The 20,636-nt window shown below is 47.2% G+C and overlaps 2 protein-coding genes across 29 annotated transcripts in view; one reads left to right on the top strand and one right to left on the bottom strand.

Annotated features, from left to right (window-relative positions):
* UBE2R2 (ubiquitin conjugating enzyme E2 R2) overlaps positions 1-10,448 on the top strand; it is a 120,942-nt gene extending 110,494 nt beyond the window's left edge. For 3 of the 5 annotated variants that reach the window (XM_021064700.2, XM_084979891.1, XM_084979892.1), the window contains 2 exons: positions 4,180-4,314; positions 7,046-10,448. In XM_021064700.2, coding sequence (XP_020920359.1) covers positions 4,180-4,314; positions 7,046-7,265 — 355 coding nt within the window. In that variant the 3' untranslated portion in view covers positions 7,266-10,448. Of the gene's footprint in view, positions 1-1,406; positions 1,613-3,203; positions 3,328-4,179; positions 4,315-7,045 lie in introns of those variants that run through there. The other 2 variants (XR_014817777.1, XR_014817778.1) reach the window with 2 other exon arrangements.
* A 1,441-nt stretch (positions 10,449-11,889) lies between these two features.
* UBAP2 (ubiquitin associated protein 2) overlaps positions 11,890-20,636 on the bottom strand; it is a 136,927-nt gene continuing 128,180 nt past the window's right edge. For 15 of the 24 annotated variants that reach the window (XM_084979836.1, XM_084979833.1, XM_084979834.1 and 12 more), the window contains 10 exons: positions 17,627-17,822; positions 16,943-17,034; positions 16,675-16,722; positions 14,331-14,409; positions 13,933-14,138; positions 13,561-13,660; positions 13,371-13,478; positions 13,164-13,231; positions 12,883-13,077; positions 11,890-12,801 (listed from right to left, as the gene is read on the bottom strand). In XM_084979836.1, the coding sequence (XP_084835962.1) occupies positions 12,706-12,801; positions 12,883-13,077; positions 13,164-13,231; positions 13,371-13,478; positions 13,561-13,660; positions 13,933-14,138; positions 14,331-14,409; positions 16,675-16,722; positions 16,943-17,034; positions 17,627-17,822 (1,188 nt within the window). In that variant the 3' untranslated portion in view covers positions 11,890-12,705. The remainder of the gene's footprint in view (positions 12,802-12,882; positions 13,078-13,163; positions 13,232-13,370; positions 13,479-13,560; positions 13,661-13,932; positions 14,139-14,330; positions 14,410-16,674; positions 16,723-16,942; positions 17,035-17,626; positions 17,823-20,636) is intronic. The other 9 variants (XR_014817758.1, XR_014817760.1, XR_014817764.1 and 6 more) reach the window with 1 other exon arrangement.

Here is a 20,636-nt window from a genome sequence, read left to right as displayed (position 1 = left end):
ATAGAAGGGTCTCTCAGGAGTAGGGTAGAGGATGTTTCCCTGCCCATCTTCTCTACAGCCTACTCAAAGGACAGGGAGCTAAGGACCACCCCAAGTATTATTAGATGGCAAAGTAGGCAAGGTCAGAGGAGATGGCTATAGCTATGTTATTTCTAGGGCTCCTATAAACCCAGCTCTGAGCTAGAGCGATTTTTTTTTTCTTCCTTGACATTTGCACATTGTATCCCACTGAACTCAGTTTGCTAGTTTCATCCTGTGCAATTGATATATTTTTTGTGTATTTAAAAATTTTCCCTTTTAAACTAAAATATTCTGACGTTGTGGTTTTGTGTATTTTAATCTGAGACCCTTGTTCCTGCCATGTGTTCTCAGGGATGTGTCAGTCAGCAGAAGCTCCAGGGACTACACAGCAGGAACTGTTGTATATTGCTGCTTTATCAGCATAAAGAAAAACTATTTGTAGTATGTGACCCATTAAGCTACCACATTTTATCTTCTCAGTCATAACAGAATCTTTTGTCACGATATCGTCTATAAATTCCTCCTCTGCCTTGAAAATATAGAACAAGGACTGAGTTTAACTGGGTCATCTTCTGGTGTTACTGATCCATCTTTTTTTTGGGTGGGGGGAGGGTGCATACCCACAGCATATGGAAATTCCCAGGCTAGGGGTTGACTCGGAGTTGCAGCTGCCAGCTACACCACAGCCACAGTGGTGTGGGTTCTGAGCCACATTTGTGACCTATGCTGCAGCTTGAGGCAATGTCGGATCCTTATTAACCCATTGAGCAGGGCCAGGTATCAAACCTATGTCTGTATGGATCCTAGTTGGGTTTGTTACTGCTGAGCCACAGTGGGAACTCCCTGATCCATATTTTGAAATGTATAAATGAGAGATTGAAAGAACCCTTCTAGGTCAACTAGAAGGGTCAGGCACTGAGCTTCACTTCCCCAAACATCAGTTTTTATCATATTAAGGCCTGTAAAACCTAAGAATCTTAAGCTCTCTTACTTTCTATATTTCTGCTTATATTTTAAGAGTCAAGTAAGAGGAGGTTTTTTTTTTGTTTTTGTTTGTTTGTTTGTTTTGTTTTTTTTAAGAATGAATCCTTTCTATCTCACATGCTGCCTGGAGAGTATGTTTATACATTGGAGGGAAAATGACAATCTCTAATCCCACAAAATTCCAGGTTTCCTGCATGGTTTCCAGGGAGACCCATTAGCCTGTCATATCTCCCTTTAATGTTTTTCTTCTGGAAAAAAAATACAGTAAATGAATAAAGGTTTTTAAATACTTACCCAAACTAACAACAACAAAATAGAAACCAAAGAAAGAGGTAGGAGTTCCCGTTGTGGCTCAGTGGTAATGAACTTAATATCCATGAGGATACGGGTTTGATCCCTAGCCTTGCTTGGTGGGTTAAAGGATCCGGCAATGCTGAGAGCTGTGGTGTAGGTCAAAGACACGCTCAGATCTGGTGTTGCTGTGGCTGCAGCGTAGGCCAGCAGCTACAGCTCCAATTCATCCCCTAGCCCAGGAACCTCCCCATATGCCACCATTGTGGCCCTAAAAAGACCAAAAATTTAAAAAAAAAAAAAAAAAAGCAAAAAACAGGGGGAGGGGGTAAACATTGGAATAGCTCTAGGAATAATTGTTTTGTATATTCTACCAGTATTGTCTTCCTAGTTCAGTTTTTCCATTCTTTGAAGGTAGGATTAATAATACTTCACTTGTAGAGTTGTTTACCATGCTACGGTGTAACACCTTTGTTAAATTATTTTGGTAGAAGTGCTATATATGATACTGCTTCCCAGTTTTTTACAGTCATGGTACATAGAAAAAATGAGAGTATTTGTAGATCATAATGCAGTAAACTAAAGATGCTCCTTTGGCCAGTTATTGTTCCAGGGGCTTAAGTTGTCCCAAGTTCTGTTCTCCCAACTGCCTGAGGGAATCACACATAATTTACCTATAACCCACTCACAATATACTATTTGGGAAATTTTGAATAGGAGTATCACATATGAATTGCATCAGGAATCTTTGTTAGAGGCGGGGAAAAACGTCTCTATTCTTTTTTGCTCTACATTGGCCTTACTGTTAGGAAGGCTCTCAACACTTGGTGACAGAGATGGCCTCGTGACCTAGGATTTCCCTGGTCTCACAGTTGTCAGTCCAACTACCTTTCTGCTATTAGTTTATAACCATCATAGTTCCCACCAGGGTTCTGATTGGCCCAGTTTGGTGAAATCCTTTGCCAGCGCTGTGTAACGCTGTGGGTAGGTAAGTTTTTTTTTAATGAAGGTGTGCCATGGTTGGTATTTGAAGGTGTACTAGGAGAAGGAAATTAACCTCGCCAGGACCAGTGGAAAGGATTCCCTGTACAAAAATGACTTTGCTCTCCAGCCAAATGAGGAAGTAAAAACGTTCTGGGCTAATAACCAATATCACAGTCAACTGAAGTTAGTGCCTAATGTTTCTGAAAGCATCATTCACTTAAAAGTAGTACCTGGTTAGAAGTGAGGTCCTTTTCCTTTTGATGGGCAGGGATGATTCACCGTTTTAAAAAAATTATTTCTCAATGTGGTATTTTAATAATAAACACAAGATGTAAGAAAATTAACTTACTGAAACCACTTGTGGGAAAAATTTCCTAATTCAGTGAATATAATTCATCTAGTCCTGTGTTGTCCAGTGTGGAGAGCCACTAACTACATGTGGCTATTTAAACTTAATATTAGAAACTCATTTCTTCAGTTGTGTGGTCTCCTTTTCAAAGTGCTCCATGACCACCTGTGGCTAGTGGTGACCATATTGGATAATACAAATTACATATTTCCATCATTACCAGTGCTGATCTGGTTAAGTTAAACCAATTTGGTTTTATCCTGCTTATTTTTGTAACAGCCTTTTTTTTTTTTTTTCCCTGAAGCAGTCCTTATGGAATTTCCTACACACATTTTTCTTTTGCTTCTAAGATACTGTCAGTCTGTTTCCCACTTTTGGCAGTAATGAATTTCTATGAATCTTAGTATAATTACCAAAGAAATCCAGAAGGATGGCGGCGGGGGGTGGGGTACAATAAGGAGTTATTCTTAACCTAATAGGAAGGGGGGTATATGTATATGTAAATGGATTTCTTTGAAAGTTTCTTTGTCATAGTCTTGTATAATCACATAACAAAACTCTTTACCCTTTTTAGGAAAAGGTTTCATCAAATCAAACATCTAATTGCCTGGTTCCCTCCCTTTATTTTTTGCTTGGGGCCAGGAGCAAAAGGCTATTTTGCAACAACACAATCTATAACCTCGCACCAATGAGAAAAGGTAGAGAAATTTAATTTTTCCTCCCATGTTTCTCCTTACCTATATGCACATAGCTTTTAGGGGGGAAAAGCCTGGGAACTATTTTGGACAATTTTGGAGCTTATTCAGCTTATTTTGTCTATCTTTATTCCCTGTGATTAAGGTGTCTAGTTTTTATATGTGGATGAAAATTTCCCACAAGATTTCTAAGCCCCGAGAGAGCAGGGATGGCATCTAACTCACTCACTATTGTACATCCAACATCTCACTTGGTGCCTCTGGCACATAGTAAGTGCTTAGTAAATATTTTTGAATCAAGATTCCTATTATTCAGAAACTAATTCTTCCATGTCGAGGCTATTGCTTTTTCTCCTGCTTAATTCTGTCTTGCTTCCCTTAGAGGTATGGAAAAGAAATTATTTTGTATATGATACTGTTTCTTAACTCTTCCCTGCAGGTATGATACAAAATAGATATATGGAGTAGCACCATTTATCCTCTCCCATGAAAAGATTGCCTTCAAGCTAATTTTTTTCTTTTTTGCTTCTGTCTTTTCCTGTTGCACTTGTAATTTTTAAAATACGTTCCAGACCTTCATTTTTTTGTAGATCGTAGCCTTTTAAGACAGCACCTTCTACAGAGTTCATGTTTTGCCTTGCAACATGGCCTTTATGCTAAACTCAGATTCCCTCTGCTTTGTCTCCCAGGTAGCAACTTATTCCTAGCTTAGCCAGATGGGTACTGAAAAGAAAATTTTGGCACTCTTTCCATTCCCCAAAGGCCTCAAATATGATAGTCTTAAATTTATAACAAAATACTCTTGAATACTGTGAGTATGAGTATTCGTAGCTGACCCTTTCTTCCTGTTTTTAGGACTATCCTGTTAAGTGTAATCTCATTGCTTAACGAGCCCAACACCTTCTCCCCAGCCAATGTGGATGCTTCGGTTATGTTCAGGAAATGGAGGGACAGTAAAGGAAAAGACAAAGAATATGCTGAAATCATTAGGTAAGGTGTTTTGTCTTCTGTTTGATTACTTTGTCTTCACATAGTGGAATCAAAGTCCATTTCTCTCAATTGGATTTATTGTTTAGGAAGAGATTTCTGCCTGAGCCTAATGACTTTGGCTTTTGGGAGAAAACACACTAGAAGATAATGCTGTGGCGTATCTGTTTCCTGGGAACCAAAACTTCCAGGTTCTGAACTAGTCAAGTTTGCAAACTCTTGCTCCTAATCATTTTAGGACATTGTTCTGGACTTTCAGCATGTCCTTTAAGTGTAGCAAACACTCAAGCCCTTCCAGACATTCCAAGTATTTTTACTTTCAAAATTTTTATTACCCTTTGGCCTTTTTGACCATAGCAGCAAGTTTCTTCTGGGTATCATTATCAGCAGTACTAGCATATGGTTTAACAGAGCCCTAGAATAAGAATCAAGAGACTTGGAATCTTCTCCTAGCTCTGCCACCCCTCATGTGACCTTTTTATAAGTTAACTTTCTGGGATCTTTAGTTTACCATCTAAAAAGGGATAGTGAATACTGATAAAATATACTATAAAAGGGATACTCAATCCTGAGTACTCCAGGATTAATTAAGGACAGTTCCAGCACAGTCTGTTTACAGGACTTTTAGTAAGCACTAGAATTTACACAAATCACGTCCTTCTCTGTATAGTTGACATGGTACTTTGTGATATGAAAAAAAAGGCAGAGAAATGCATGTCATCTGACAGCCAAATAATATAGATGCGACCCTCTCCCTAAATCCAGTCATTTAATGAGATTACAAGGATAGAATCTGGGCATCTATATTTTGGTTCTATTTCAAAGATTGATGAAAGTTTAGACATGAAGTAGAGTGAGGAAGCATTCCCGTCTTTCACCTCAAACAGGACTAGAGCCTAATGTTCACGGAAAGGAGGATTTAAGGCACAGTCTGTCTTAGTGAGGAGCTCATAGTTTTGATTGTAAACAAACAAATGACTGTAATATGATCTCTAGAAGCTTACACGAGATGCAGTAGAAGGAATATATAATGCTGTGGAGTTCCTAGGAGAGATGATGCCTCGTAACCAAGATTTTTTCAGGTAAAAAGAAGGAAAAAGACTCTTCAGAGAGAAACTGTTTGGTAAAACACAGGTGTGAACAGCATGAGAATTGTAAGTAGTTGTACTTGAATGTAAATTCTGATTTAAGAAGTAATGAAATTAAAAGGTACTGAAGTCATAAGGCATTTGGTCCTTAATCTTAGAGGTAATGGAGTGTCACTTAAAGATTTTGGGGAGGGACAATCCTATTTGAGTTCCAGTGTTGACCAGGTGACAAGCATCATGGTTGATCTGAAAACTAAATTGAAAATACTTCACTTTGGAGATGATGATTTTTAGGAACTGAATACTCTTAGTGAGAAGAAAGACGGCAGAAACCAGCTGTGGAGGTGGGCAGTGGTAAATGCAGGCTTGTAGAGTTAGGGTTCCTTTGGAACATTAGGATTGAGACATATACTAATATAGGGGTATAGAGTTGAGAAGAGAGGGCTGGGCCCTGATGAATTGCAAACTGTCAGTCAGTATAAAGGGTTAAAACCATGGGAATGGATAAGATAGTTAAGCTTGGAAGCCCCAACATCAGGTGCAAGGCAGCAAGAGTGACTAATGAAATCTAATTAAAGAGGCAGGAGGAGGACAGGGAGAATAGTGGCTTGATGTTTTCTCACGTCCCCTAAGGGGTCAAATTTTAACTTATTGAAGGAAGCATTAACCTTCATGCATTCAAACAGTCAATATTTGTTACACAGCTGTATGTGTATTCTAGGAACTGAGGAAATAGAATTAGATAGACAAGTTAGGTTCACACTCAAGGGCAAAGAGAATGACAGAAAAATGAACAATGGAGGAAGATACTAAAGAGGAAAAAAATACTAGATTGTGGTAAGTAGGATATGAATGGCTGCTTTATTTTTTTATTTTATTTTTTTATTTTTTATTTTTTTGGCATTTCTTGGGCTGCTCCCACGGCACATGGAGGTTCCCAGGCTAGGGGTCTAATCAGAGCTGTAGCCACCAGCCTATGCCAGAGGCACAGCAACGCAGGATCCGAGCCACGTCTGCAACCTACACCACAGCTCACGGCCACGCCGGATCGTTAACCCACTGAGCAAGGGCAGGGATCGAACCCGCAACCTCATGGTTCCTAGTCGGATTCGTTAACCACTGCACCACGACGGGAACTCCTGAATGGCTGCTTTAAATTGGATTGCCAAAACAGGCCTCCTCCAAAGTTCAGATCTGAGTGACAAGAAGCAGGCAACCATATGAAGAGCAAAGAGTAACTGGTCCACACAGAAAAACCCAGAGTGGCCTGAATGTTTTGGAATTGGAGAAAGTAATGGTGGTGAGAAAAAGTAGCAGTCAGGTTGATCCTAAGACTTTTGGATTCTACTCTCAGTAGGAAGATTATTGAGTTGTTGGGGTTGCATTTAGTGTGAGAAGACTAGGCAGAAAAAAATCTCTGAGGTGATTTCTGGCTAATGAGCATTTGAGATCCATGGCTTTAAACAGTCTTCAGTAGAGTTGTACACAACGGGCTAGAATGGTGCAGTAGAGGGTGTTTGTCAAATGCTTTTAGGTAAGTAGGTAACAAAGTTCAAAAACCTGAGTCATAAGGAATCTTGGATTATTCAGGCCAATTATATATACATCTATCATCCAGAGACTTATATAAACTCTCTTACCTTCAGGAAACAGGTTTCAGCCACTAAAGCCGAAGCAGAAAAGGATGGAGTGAAGGTCCCCACAACCCTGGCAGAATATTGCATCAAAACTAAAGTGCCTTCCAATGACAACAGCTCAGATTTGCTTTATGACGACTTGTATGACGACGACATTGATGATGAAGATGAGGAGGAGGAAGATGCCGACTGTTATGATGATGATGATTCTGGGAATGAGGAGTCGTGACGCGCTCCTTCAGTGCCCCTGCACTGCCCTGCCGTCTCAGGCCAAAGGGAGGGGAGCAAGTGGGGACCTAGCAGTGGCCCCTCAGCAAAAGCTAGCACGGGGGTGGGGAAATAAACACGGCTCCTGCTGACTCCCCTTAAGGATCTCAGTTTGCTCCTTTTTATGGACCTCTTAATGGAGAGAAAGTAATCCTCCAGAGAATGTCTGAATTCTTGCATTCTTTACCCTTCAATCTCTTTATTGATTTTTTTTTTTTTTTTTCTTTTTCTTTGATCCCAAACTCCTGCCTCACTTCGTCTCTACAAAGCGTTCACAGCAAAACACGTTTGGTCTGTTTTTAGATTCTTGAAGAATTAAATAGTCAAGATGTTTCATAAAGACATTTAAGTGTTTAATGCTGGGAACCCATTGGGAGTTCACAAGTGCTGCATATGCTGGGTAGCAAAAAGGAAAAAAAAAAAGCATAAGAAGCATAATACCCCCCCAAAACAAACTTACTTTTTTTTTTTTAAAGCAAAATTTGCCAAGGTTTAGCTGCTCATTTACCTTAGTGTGTGTGCATTTGTTCAGCCCCATGGTGGTGAATTTTGTTTCTTTCCCTTCTTAAGGCTGGGGCACAGTGGGCATCAGGGACTTTGTGCTGAACCTGATAAAGTGTGTTCCTAAGGGCATAGCCCCTTCAGCCTCCAAGAAAACCATCCTGACACAGAGGCCTCAGCTACTTTAGGAGAGAAATCAGATTTTGTTTTTTGAAATTGATTGGGATCTAAAGCCTGAAATAAATATTCATACTTTACATAGAACTGAGCACTTGATTGCTATTTATTTTGAAGGCAGTTATTTTCCCCCCAGGGAATGGGGAGAGAGTGGGATTAGTATGTGTGTGGAGTCTTAGTGATGGAAAGTTAAATCACTATGCCAATTTTGGTTGATGCTGCTGGGGGTGAAAATCAAACTACTGGTGACCACTGTTGGGAGAGAAAACATCTGTATTTAACATAACCTTTCCCTGAAAGATACACTCTCACCATGAGGATTTTTTTTTTTTTTTTAAGTAGTCAGTTTGAATTACTCAGTATTACTACTAGGTGCATGTGTTAAGATTTTGGTTTTCATTGAGCTGCTTATACTGATAGTAACTGTGGATATATGTGAGACATGAGTGACTGGCTCCCGCTTTCCTCATTGGCTGTGACCTGGAGTTTCCTTTTCACTGTTCCTGGGCTGTGGATCACAAGCAGAAGCTGTGCATGGAGCTTTCCCCGGAGACTCTCTGACTCTTCTGGCAGAGCCGAGGGAGCTGACTGCAGGCAGTGTCTGGACAACGATAGATCTTCCTGCCATGTGATTGCTGCCGCCGTGATTCCCCTCAATCGTATGTCACTCCGAACAATACCGAGTCCTGTCAGCCTTCACCAACCAGGAATTTCAGAACTTGGTGGTGATTTCTTGTGGGAGCGGGCTAGTTCAAGGAGGGCAGTGTTCTTTCAGTGGGGAAAATTTTGGAGGGAAAATACAGCATAGTTCATATCCCTGTGCGTTAGCATCAACTCCTTTTCTTCAGATGGTACAGTTCAGAACGACGTAAGAGTTGATGAGGGACAGGGGCAGGGTGGAGCCTGGGGCAGAGTAGGTGATGCTTATGTCCTTAGTTCCTCCTTCCTTTCTGATCTCAGGGGTTTCATTCGCTCTTCAAACTCTCCAAACATTTACTAATTCCCAGCAGCCCTGTCTGGACTCATAGTTTTGGTCTGGTATTAAGTGGGAATGTTTAACGTGCTAAGGTTCACATGGGACAGTGTTGAGCCAGTCCCAGAATCTGTCTAAACTCCACAGGCTACCTGCACCCCTGAATCTAGTGACTCCAGTCAGATTCAGAGAACAGAGTAGCTAGCTGTCCTGTGACAGAACACTGAGTGCAAACACACTTAAGTAACACTTAGAGATACCTGCAAATCTTCTGGAGCCCAAAGTCTCCTAATGTTCTGATCGCCCCCACCACCCCTACCTTCCCAACACACACACTCAAGTTTACAGCCAGTAGCTAGGTCTCACTCTATTAGAGCTCTAAAACTAAAGCCTTTCTTTCCCCTTCCTGCACAAGCATTTCTCTCCCAGGGCAGGCCAGACAACTTGGCATTGTGGGAGGTGCTATGCTGCTCAGCCCTGTCCCAGTAGGCCCTGTTGGCCTCTGTTGCACATTGACTCAGGGAGCCAGAGAGCCAGGTGGAGGTCATACCTCTCAGCCCTTTGGGGTGCACAATCAGTCCCCAAAAAGACTGAGATGTGTTGATGTGCTAAGAGGTAGACATCCTAATAGCTCAGACTGACTTGTAAAACCCAGATGCTGGTTCCAGAGCTCTGTCCTGAGAACACAGCCTGTGGCAGAAGACTTGAGCATGTCAATTCTAGTCTTGGGAGTGGAGAGCTCAGGCTCAGGCTACAGTCCTGTGAGTACAGTTGTGATTATTTACTGTAACATGAATTCAGAATCCTGCATTTTTAGGTTCCTTTTGATTCTGATTTGAGGCCTCTGGATGCTCTTTGGGTCTGTGTATTTTGAGGCTGGTGGACAAAGTGTATCATCATGATTCTGCTGTTGCTTCTCACAGTCTTCCTCACTTTCATTTCATATCATTCCAGAGTTCTTTTCTATTAGCCAAACTTTTTTGTAGACCCTTTTGTTCCTCCTCCCTGGTAATTATTTGCTTCTTTATTTGCTGTTGTCCTTTTGTTTAGGACACACCTAGTAAGCGATTGAAGGGGAAAATGTGTAGTTCTCCACTGAAAATTAACTCTCCACCCTTCCTGATTTTTAAAAAGGTTTACATTTACAAAGATTCAGATGCAATTTTCAACTATTCTGAAACCAGCAGGACACACCTGACTTTAATAGTTTTCTTAGCTGAAATTGTAGATGTTTTTCTTCAGTTTAACTTATGAGAAAAGATTACCTGATGCATTTTGTGTTCACCTTCCCCTTTAGTGGTTTATTTTGTCTTTTTCTGCCATCTGTCTACTAATAAAATGTGAAATAAAATATACCTGTATTGCTACTTCCCCCAGGATGACCCTCTTCTTTTGTGTGTGTTAAAATTTAAAGGTGGTTTTAGTATTTCTTCTGTTTTCCTTACAGATTATGCCCAGGGCTCAGCTGAAAAATTAAAACAAATAAAAACCAAATCTTGCTCACCTGACTTTTTTGATACTCTGCTCAGAATAAACATCCCCAAGTCGTTACTAGCTTTTAAAAAAGGTTATTAAAGATACAGCCACTTGTTAACCTTAATTCTGAAATAGGTCATTGTAGTGAGGGAGGAGTGCTCCACTGCCCTCCTTAGGCAGGGTTTGTCTTCACCATCACTTGTCATCTAACTTCCTGCTCCTAAAAGCAGGGATCACAAAATTTAGTAATTCTGTTTCAGTTGTAGACACTTTTCTTAAAGCCAGCCTCCCAAGCTATTGGGAAGACAGCCCTTGACCTACCTGATGAATGACCATTGATTTTGGAGGTCAAAAGCAGGACAAGACTGGCGTTCCCATTGTGCCTCAGCAGTAACAAACCCAAACTAGTGTCCATGAGGACTCGGCTTTGATCCCTGGCCTCACTCTGTGGGTTAAGGATCCAATGTTGTCATGAGCTGTGGTGTAGATAGCAGACTCAGCTCAGATCCGGTGTTGCTGTGATGTAGGGCCAGAGACTACAGCTCTGATTCAACTCCTAGCCTGGGAACTTTCATATGACACGAGTGTGGCCCTAGAAAGACCAAAAAAAAAAAAAAAAAAAAAAACCAGATAAGACTGTGGCCCTGGGCTGATTCTAGACTTGAAACAAGAAGTTGTAATGCCTAACACCTCAAGGCCCTGAACTAGCTGCCAGGTTGGAACGCCTGCTGGGTTGAGGGTCAGGGACCTGGGTGGGGGACCTTGGGTAAGTCACCTCACCTGACCATACGTCCCAGCGCTCTTGTTTAACAGACACCCTGATTGTTGGTAGCCCTGGTTCCCTCGGAACTGGTGGCCTGAAATCATGCTGGACTAGCTTAGGGGAAGTCAGAATCCTGGCCAGGTGAATGGTGCCTTGGGACTGCTGGACCAGATATTTAGCTCAGGACCCATTTACCTACTTGGTATCACCCTGACCATCATCGTTTCACCACAGCCCCTGTCAAACAAGATCGCATTTGGATGATGAAGATCAGAGGAGAGGATTAGCTGTTCAAACTTATTCTCTCACAGGCCTAGAAGTATGTTCTCAATTCTTTGTTCCTTTGGAAAATAAATCACCCTGCCCTAATATTCCGGTTGCCAGGACATACCCTGTAAGAGACCCCCTTGTCCCCTAAGTCTGTTAGAAAGTCACAAGAAAAACAAAGGGAACTGCAATAAGCACTGCCTGTGCCCGTCTAGAGGGCTGTCTCGTCAGATGTATCTTCTACCTTCTCCCTGGATGGTGACTGGAGGCAAGGCCGGAGGAGGGCCCAGCAAAGCAAGGAAAGCCAGCTGAAGCCCCATAAACCTGTTCCCAGAAAACTGACCACTGGGAGGTCCAGCTTCCCTGGCTCTGTCGTAAAGGTGGCCTCCGCCCTGCACTCTCCCTTAGTCACACCACGCAGAGACCAAGCATGCTCTCAGAACTTTATTAGGTGGAGTTTGGGCAAAAGAGAAAACCTCTCAAACAGTCGTCCGCCTTGTTCAGGACGACCAGAATCGAGGAGACGGGCCCTCACTGAGATGAAAGCAAATCTTTGATTTTTTAGAAGGGGAGCTGAATGGCTGAATACCTCTGAGCGCAAATTCAGATTATTTTTAAAACGGTCAGCCAGACGAAGGCAAGTCTCTGGGGATAAGACCAGACCAGAAGCAAAAGTTCCTGTTCTATATGAAGACAAACAGGTGCCACTTCCTGGGCTGGGGGATGTATCTCTGCTATTCCCAGATCAAGATTTGGTGGAAGGGGGACATGACAAATGACAAAAGGTCCAGGTTCTCAAAAAGAGATGGATAAAGTAATTACACAAGGAAGAAAACGCAAATAATGGTTTACAGGGGAGGGAGATAAGTTGTGATTCTTCATTGGTACCTGACCCCAACTCCCAACCCGCCTCAAACCAGACACTGCCCACCAGGGGGCTGTGTGAAAGCCCTGAAGGCAGAAGGTGGGGAGGGGGTGATTCTGCTACAGCAAGAAGGAGCTTGAGTGAGGGAAGCAGTCCGGCCGCGAGGAGCAGCTGCACCCCACAATCCCCCAAGACGTTTCTCACATTTACAAATACATACATAAATACATTACATACAAGAGCGAGTCTGGGGGCAGGCTCCCCACAGAGGCTCGGCCGACACAGTTACACGTCTCAGGAGCTCTGGGAAGGGGCTCCGGCTCCGTGTGATCTCTCCTGCCCAGGGTAAGACCCACCCAGCCCACCCCACTCTTCAGGGTTCAGTTTGTCCAGTACGGAGAGTTGCCGTAAGCAGGTTTGGAGGCTTGCGACTTGGGCTGCAGGGAGCTGGGCTGGCTGCGCTGGCCGGAGCCACTCTGAGGAGGAGAGAAGGCCGTCAAGGCTGGAGTGGAGCCCCCAGCCCAGGGCAGGATGGCTGCCTCCACCACCGGGCTCACCTGAGCATCCTGCAGGAGGTGGTGGTGTAACAGCTGTGAGGGAGGCTGCTGGTGGGCAGGCAGGATGTGCAAGAAAGGCGGGGGCACATAACCGGGGGCAGCTCCAGGGGCCAGGGGCCCAGTGGAGCCCAAGGCCGAGGGCAGGCTGAACGGCGGGGGCGGGGTCCCAGCATGAAATCCCTGCTTGTCAAAAGTCTGCAGGGCAGAGACAACCGTGAGGGCCTGCTTGGTGGGACCAGGCACCCCAACCTCCCCTGACTCCCGGGTTGGTCCTCCCTCACCTGAGTCTTGTTGTAGACAGAACCTGTCATATCAGGGAGGCCAGTGGTGCTTGAAGACGCCGACACTCCTAGAAGAAAAGGCACTCATTCCCACGGCGGCTGGTGCCAGTTCCGTCCCCCCACCTCCAGGGCCACGCTGGGGTCACCTCGCCTGAGAAGCGGTCAGGGCAGGACACAACTATCCTGGAAAGGAGGGGCAGACGCTACCTTTGCCGGGCCCAGAGCCTGCAGATTTGTTTTGTGCCTGCGATGATCCACCATAGCCACCCTTGGTGTAGTCCCCAGCTGCTGTCCCCTGGGTCAGGTCGTCATAACCTAGCATGGCAGGTGCAAGAGGACGGGTGAGCTGGGCAAGCCCATCCTGCCCGCGCCTCTCCCTGCCAGGAGCACCCCTCACCTGTGCTGTAGCTGTGCTGGCCATAACCACCGGCCTGTTGGAAAGGGGGCGTGGGGGTGCTGAGGCTCACACCAGGCTGCTTGGCTGAGGCCGGAGGGACCTGGTTGGGGGGCAAGCAGGGGAGGCATCAGGGGAAGAACGGGGCGACGGAACCAGGTCGCCCCAGCTTAGCCTCAGGCAGCAGGTGGCACAACCACTAGGGACCTGTCTCCTGAGTGCAACACACGCTGGACCTAAGAACAGATGGAAAAGTGACCTCGCCCCCAACCTGACTCATCGCTCAAGGCCAGGAGAGACTCTGAGTGGGGACCTATCCCTCCTACCCTGCTCCTGCTCCTTGAAGCTGGGGTCCCCCTCCCACCAGATACTCACAAACATGGTGGGCCCATACTGGAAGGCACTGGGCACTCCCGCGTAGTAGGGGAGGCCGGTGTAGCTGTAGCCAGGGGGCAGCGCAGGATTCAGAAAGGGCTGCTGGGCTGTGTGGTGGGCCTGGGACTGGCTCTGCTGAGGCTGAGCCAGCGTGGTGGCAGGTGCAGGGGATGCAGAGTCACCTCGGCCAAACTTTGTGACATCACCTAGGAGGAGAGGAACACTGATCCAGTCACTGCCCCTTATCCAACCAGGAAAAAAACCCCTGCAAACAGAACAGGTCTGGCTGCCAGCTCAACTACAGGAAGCTGGAGGTCTCTGCAGCCTTCCGCTTCAGTTTCCCGACTTCTGGGATGAGCCCTCCCCCCGACCCCTTTAATCCCTCAAACAAGACTAACCTGAATATGGGTTATTAGTGAGGCTCCCATCTCGACTGGCCAGGGCTGGCGGTGTGGCAAAAGGAATCCCATAGTAATCCTAAGAGACCAGAGAGGTTCCGTCAGCACACCAGCCTTGCCCCACTCCCAGGACGGCAGGCCCTGCAGGCAGCACGGGTCCTCCCGGCACTGCCAGACTACAGGGCCATAGAGTGCACACCTCCAGGGGACAGCACTCAACTCAGAGAATTGCAAACCAACGGGCCCATCAGACCTGCGTACTGTGGCAGCCACAAAGCTTGCAGACACTGACAATTCCTCAGCCTCCCCCGGCAGGCAGAGCCATCGGAGGCCCAATCATGCGCATCCGTTTCTGAATGCCCTGGGCCAAACCTACTCCCTCGGCTTCTCCAGTGAGAGGTATTCTGAAGGCAGCTAGGAAAATTAACTGCACAAGTAGGAGCCTGAAAAGAAGGAGTCAAAAGGGTTTACCAGGGGTCAGGGCAGCAATGCCAGGCAGGCACAGGGCAGGTCCTGAACTGGCCTCTCACCACCTACTGCCTTGGCAACACTGCCACTGCATAGGAGCAGGTGGAGTGTGGGATGCCAAGGGGGCAACAGAGAGTAGAGCTCTGTGGAGAAGGGGAGGCCTGCCCTGACCCTGACTCACCACTTAGGGCCTGGCCAGCCCTGGGCATACCATCTCCTGGGCCTCAACCAAGAGAAAGCCCTCCTGCCCTCCTTGGGAGCAACAGTGTCTAGGAATGACACCCACACTCTCCTGGCCTCCTCCTGAGGAAATCTCCAAGAAACCCATAGCACTCTCAGTCCAGAACCCCAAGAGGAGAGGGGGCGAGGAAGGCACAGTTAGAGGGAACTTAACGGGACAGGCCTAGAGGAAGCCCAGGAGGGGGAGCTCTTTCACAAAAAATCCGAAGGAGGAAACTGGGCACAAAAGTACCAGAGCCTAGAAGATCAAAAAAGAAAAAAGAAAAAAAAAAAGTACCAGAGCCTAAAAAATGACCAATCAGGAAAATGAAATGCAGGCTCAAAGGTAACTTCTAAGGCAAAAAAAAATTAAAAATAAATGAAAATAAAAAAATTTTTTTAAATAAAAGGAATATTAAGCAAGATGACTTTCAGGCGTGGGATCCCACTGAGCCACTCCCACTGAGCCAAGCAGGCCCCCCACACAGGCTCATTCAGGACCACCTCCTGCACCCCATCTCTGCTGCCCTGGGGCTCCTGGACCAGGAGCTTCGAGGTTTCATGACTGTCAGGAGAACCAGGGCCACTTCCAGTTTCCCTGCAAAGCCCCAGGGCTAAGGCATTCCCAAAGACACTAAGTTCTGAGGACCCCCTAGAAATCTGCCAACTGGGCCCTGCAGAGACATGGCAAGGACACTCCTGAAGGGAGGCCTGCAGTGTGACCAGCTGGTGGTCTGCAAAAGCCACCCAGGAACCAGCCTCTGGAAATAGGCCAACAGATCAGAGACTGTCCTGAGAGACGCAAGCTGCAGCCACTGGGCCTGGGAGGAGGGCATGGTGCCCAAAGCTGCCTGCTCCTTGCAGCCAGCCCACGGGGGGTCAGGCAACAGCAAGGGAGAGGGTCTGGGGAGAAAGTCCTTTCCTGGGGAACAGGAAAGACTGTAGCCACTGCAATGGGCAGCGGTGACCAGACAGCCATTTACTCTCCAACAATGTGACGGGCCCTGGTCTGCTGAAGACGATCAGGAGTCTGGGGACCAGGTCATGAGGGGAGTGTAGTGCAGAGCCCCTCGTGCACTGAAGCCCTGGAAGCAGGGGCCAAAGTGAGAAGGCAAGCCGGGCCTCAGTGAGGCTGCAGCAACTAGAGATCCTGGGGCCACATTCATACCAACAGGGATCAAAGGCCAGGCTCAAAAGGGCCCAAGAGACTGTCAGCTCCAGCTGCTGACTCAAAGCTGCCATCACAAGCATCACTGAGGGCCACCAGCCGCCAAAAACTCTGCAGAGCACCTTAGAAAAAGTCTAGGGGCAGGCAAGCAGCTCTATGCCTTGTGTTAGATGGTTTTCCTTTTTCTCTTTCTAAAGTGGGGGGCTTGAGGGACAGAAGGATGCACATTTAGTAGGGACACTAACTACTGGGGGCCCCGGGTTCCATGGTCTTCAAGTCCCTCGGGCATGAGCACAGGACACTCATCCCCAGGCTACCATGGCGCCAGGCACAGCCTCCAATGTGAGCAGCTTTCTCAGCAGTGGAGCTGAGGGACATCCTTAGGCCGAGTGTCCCGAAGGCCAGGCAGGGTGGCAACCAAGGCCAAGCAGGTGGGGCATGCAGAAGTGCCTGAATGCCCACCCCCACCCCACCCCACATCCCACTCACCATTGGCAGCCGGGACTGCAGCATCTGGAGCTCGTCATAGCCGTAAATCTGTGTTGGGACCAAACAGGCTGTGAGGGGCCACATGCCATCCCCCGGAGGCCCAGGCCCAGGTGGTTGGGAGGCTAGGATACACTCAGCAAGGGACCTGGATGACACCCTGCCTTGATGGTATCTAGACAGAGATGGGCTCAGGGAAGGCTCAGCAGGGACCCAAGGGTGCCAGGGTCCTGCCAGGCGCTGGGCAGCCTGGAGCCCCGCGGGCACTCACCGGGTAGGCAGGAAGCAGTCCTCCAGGGCCCACGAGGTACTGGTTGTGCAGCAGGGGAGGCACCCCCTGGGGCAAGTTGGGGGGTGCTTTGCCTGTAAAGGCAAAATTCAAATGGAGGGAAGGGGCCATTGAGCTCACTGTCGCCACCCTCCCAGATGGGGCCACAGATATGAGGAGGGGGCAGCACCCAGAGATACGAGGCCATGCTAGGGGGTGGGTAGACAAGGCTGGGTCGTCAGAGGGTCCCGGGCCTGGCGACCACACCCACGTCCCCCCCCCCACTCCTGAAGGTCGCACTGCACTGAGCAAACCCTAACAGAAGGAACAACCCGCCCCCTGAGACCTCAGCTGGCGCGGTGGTGGTGGGGTGTTAGTGGGAGGAGGGGACAGGCTGGTGAGCAGCTTGGCCCACACATACCAACTGGGTCTAGCTGACAGGTGGTCACACAAAGTGACCAAAAAGAGCCCATGAGAGCTGCCCCATCATCTCAGCCCCAGGGACTAACGAGGATGGAAAAGACGGAGCCTGAAGCACACAGGCCACCAGAAACCCTGTCCGGGGGAGTTCTTCCCCTGGAACCTGACTTCATCAGCCCCCATCAGCACTGGAAGGCCCAGCAGAACAAAGGGAACAAGCGCGGGGGCACAGTGGGGGGACGGGAAGCCGGGCCTCGGGGCACACACCTGAGGTCACCAAGGGCGTGGCCCTGGTACTGCTGCTGGGGGCACTGGCGGCGGTGGCGCCCAGGCAGAGGCTGCTCACTGTGTTCATGCTGCTCGGCAGGCTGAGCCCTGAGGACGTGGCACTCGAGGCAGAGGTGGCTGCCGTGGAGAAGGTGGCTGAGGGCTGGAGGGGAGGGGCGCTCTCCACGCTGGCATGCTGGTGAGACAAGAAAGCCAGGACACATGGGTCTGGGGACAAGGCCCTAGAGTCCAAGAGGGCCTGGCCTGAGGGCTGCAGCTCAAGATGGACTGTGTGCCCACTGCGGCCCTCACACTGCAGCCAGATCAGCCATTGGAACACAATTCACCAGCCGAGGATCAAGACTATTAAAAATCGAGATTTGTGACTAAAAACTCTCCTAAAAATCATCAAAGCTACTCATGCTTTGGTATGTGAAACAAGGCCCAGAAGAAACCCCAAGCAAACCTTGGGTCAGAGGTGAGCACAGAGCACAGTCAGTGAGGCGAGAAGGCAGCCCACAAAAAGAGAGGCGGCTCAGCAGGTCCAGCTGGGGCCACAGGCTGCCCAGGTCAGAGCCGCCCAGGTCAGAGCCTCCCGGCTACACTAAAGTCACAGGAGGCAAGAGAGGCCTCTGCTCCAGAACCTACCAGGAAGGGCACGGCCCACTGAGGAAGGAGGGCGAAACCCACAGAAAGCTCTGAGGAGCCTGACTTCCAAGAGCCCCCAGCCACTGCTGACAAGGCCTGAGGAAGGGCTTTGGGGCCTGAGGGCTATGGGGCAGGTGGAAGAGCCATACCTGTTCTGGCAAAGCAACACTGAAGAGAGAAGAAAAGGCTGTGGAAGCCCGAGACCAGCCTCGAAATCAGAACACGTGCACAACAGAGAACTGGGGGAGAAGCTGAAGAAGACGGAGGCCCGGGAGAAAGGGAGCTCTGTGTGCTCTGCCTCAGGGCAGAGACGTGCCTAGGGCTGAGGCATGCACCCAGCTCCCCTGGAAGGACTCCTGCTCCTTCCACCTAGATAGACAGACAGCGAAAGGGCAGAGGGCCGGGGTGTCTGTAGAGGCTGCTGACTCCCACCCAGGACAGCGCCAGAGTCAGGAGTAGCTCTGACCACTGCACAGTGAGGCCCCCAGCCAGGCCAAACAAGCTTTTGCCCCTTTTAACCAAAAAGGGCAACTCCTGGTCTGGGGAGGAAGGGAATCCTCAGAGGAGCTCTTGTGAGAGGAAAGAGATCCTACTCCCTGACAGGAACGTAGGAGCCACCCAGAGAGCCTCTCCTGCCCTCAGCAGACCTAAAAAGCTTGAGTATCTGCCCCCTCAGACCAGGAAGGGGACAAGCTCATCCCTTAGGCCATCCAATGTGGCTGCCACGCAGCTCCTCAGATGGGCCCAGGAAAGCACAGTCCACCACACCTTCCACCACATGAGACAGGAGAAAACACTACAAGTCCTTCATAAAGGACTGAAGCAGTAAAGACATGGCTATGATGGACTATGATATACCTGACTATTTGAAAATCAAATATTTGCTGGAGTTGCCATAGTGGCTCAGTGGTTAACGAATCTGACTAGGAACCATGAGGTTGCGGGTTCAATCCCTGCCCTTGCTCAGTGGGTTAACGATCCGGCGTTGCCGTGAGCTGTGGTGTAGGTCGCAGACGCGGCTCGGATCCCGAGTTGCTGTGGCTCTGGCGTAGGTCAGCGACTACAGCTCCAATTAGATCCCTAGCCTGGGAACCTCCATATGCCGCAAAGGCAAAAAGACAAAAAAAAAAAAAAAAAGTAAATAAATAAAATAAAATAAATCAAATATTTGGGAGTTCCCTTGTGGTGCAGATGGGTTAAGGATCTGGCACTGTCACTGAAGCAGCTTAGACCGCTACTGTGGTATGGATTTGAGCCTTAACCTGGGAACTTCCAGATGCCATGAGCACAGCCAAAAAAAAATTTATATATGCAGACACACACACAATGACAAACTTAGGGAAAATAGTTACACTCCTCATCACAAAGGGCTACTTACTAGTCTCCCAAATACAGAAATAAACATCACAGACCTGAGGGGAAAATGAACAGTATAAACTGTTCACCCAAAAGGAAATTTAATGGCTTGAAGTATATAAAATGAATCTTCAACCTCTTTCAATTAAAAACTATACTGACAAGTCATTTTTCTATTAACAAGCTGGGAAAAATACAATGATATTATTTGGTAATGTCATTTCAGGAGGTGGTGGGGAAATGGGAGCCTTCCATAACACACGCCTAGTGGTTCCTCCTTCAAGGGTTTACCCTTTAGACACAGCTGCAAACAAGCAGAAGGTTCCAGGCCACGGTTTGTACATACACATCTCGTGTCCTTGTGCTTGGCAGATACTGCGTCTCTTACAACATGAAGGTCTGTGGCAACCATGCGTTGAGAGCAGATCTATCAGCACAATTTTTCTAACAGAATTTGCTCACTTCCTGTCTCTGGGCCACATTGAGGTAATTCAGATCTCTGGGTAAGTCAGATCTCTTCATTATTATTATATTTGTTATGATGACCAGTGACCTGTGATGTTACCTGAGAAAAAAAGATTGATTTGCTAAAGGCTCAGATGATGGTTAGCATTTTTTTAGCTAATAGTATATTTTTAAATTAAGGTATGTAAGTAACTTAATTACTTAATAAATAAAAAAAAATAAAAATACTTAATTACTTAAGTTACTTACATAAGTTGTAAACATAACTTATGTGAACTGAGAAACCCCAAGATTTATGTGACTTGCTTTCCTGCAATATTCACTTCACTGATCTAGAACCAAACCCATGATATTTCTGACGTATCAAGACTGAAAATGTCCCGAAAGTTTCATCAGAGGAAGATTAAATAATGTTACGCAATAGAGGTGTGAACAAAGAACTGATTCAACACAGAGACCTCCTGAAGATACACTGTTAAGCTGGGGCAAAGTTAAAGGGCACTATCACACTGGGATACTCCCACTCCTATTACAGGAAAAG

This window comes from Sus scrofa, chromosome 10 (genome assembly GCF_054392235.1).
Source record: "Sus scrofa isolate SSC_HxYL_T2T_F1_AM1 chromosome 10, Sscrofa_HxYL_maternal_Yorkshire_Landrace_v2.0, whole genome shotgun sequence".
NCBI classification, from domain to species: Eukaryota; Metazoa; Chordata; class Mammalia; order Artiodactyla; family Suidae; genus Sus; species Sus scrofa.
Note: the sequence above shows the minus strand (reverse complement) of the source record. Positions and strands in the feature narration are given on the sequence as shown.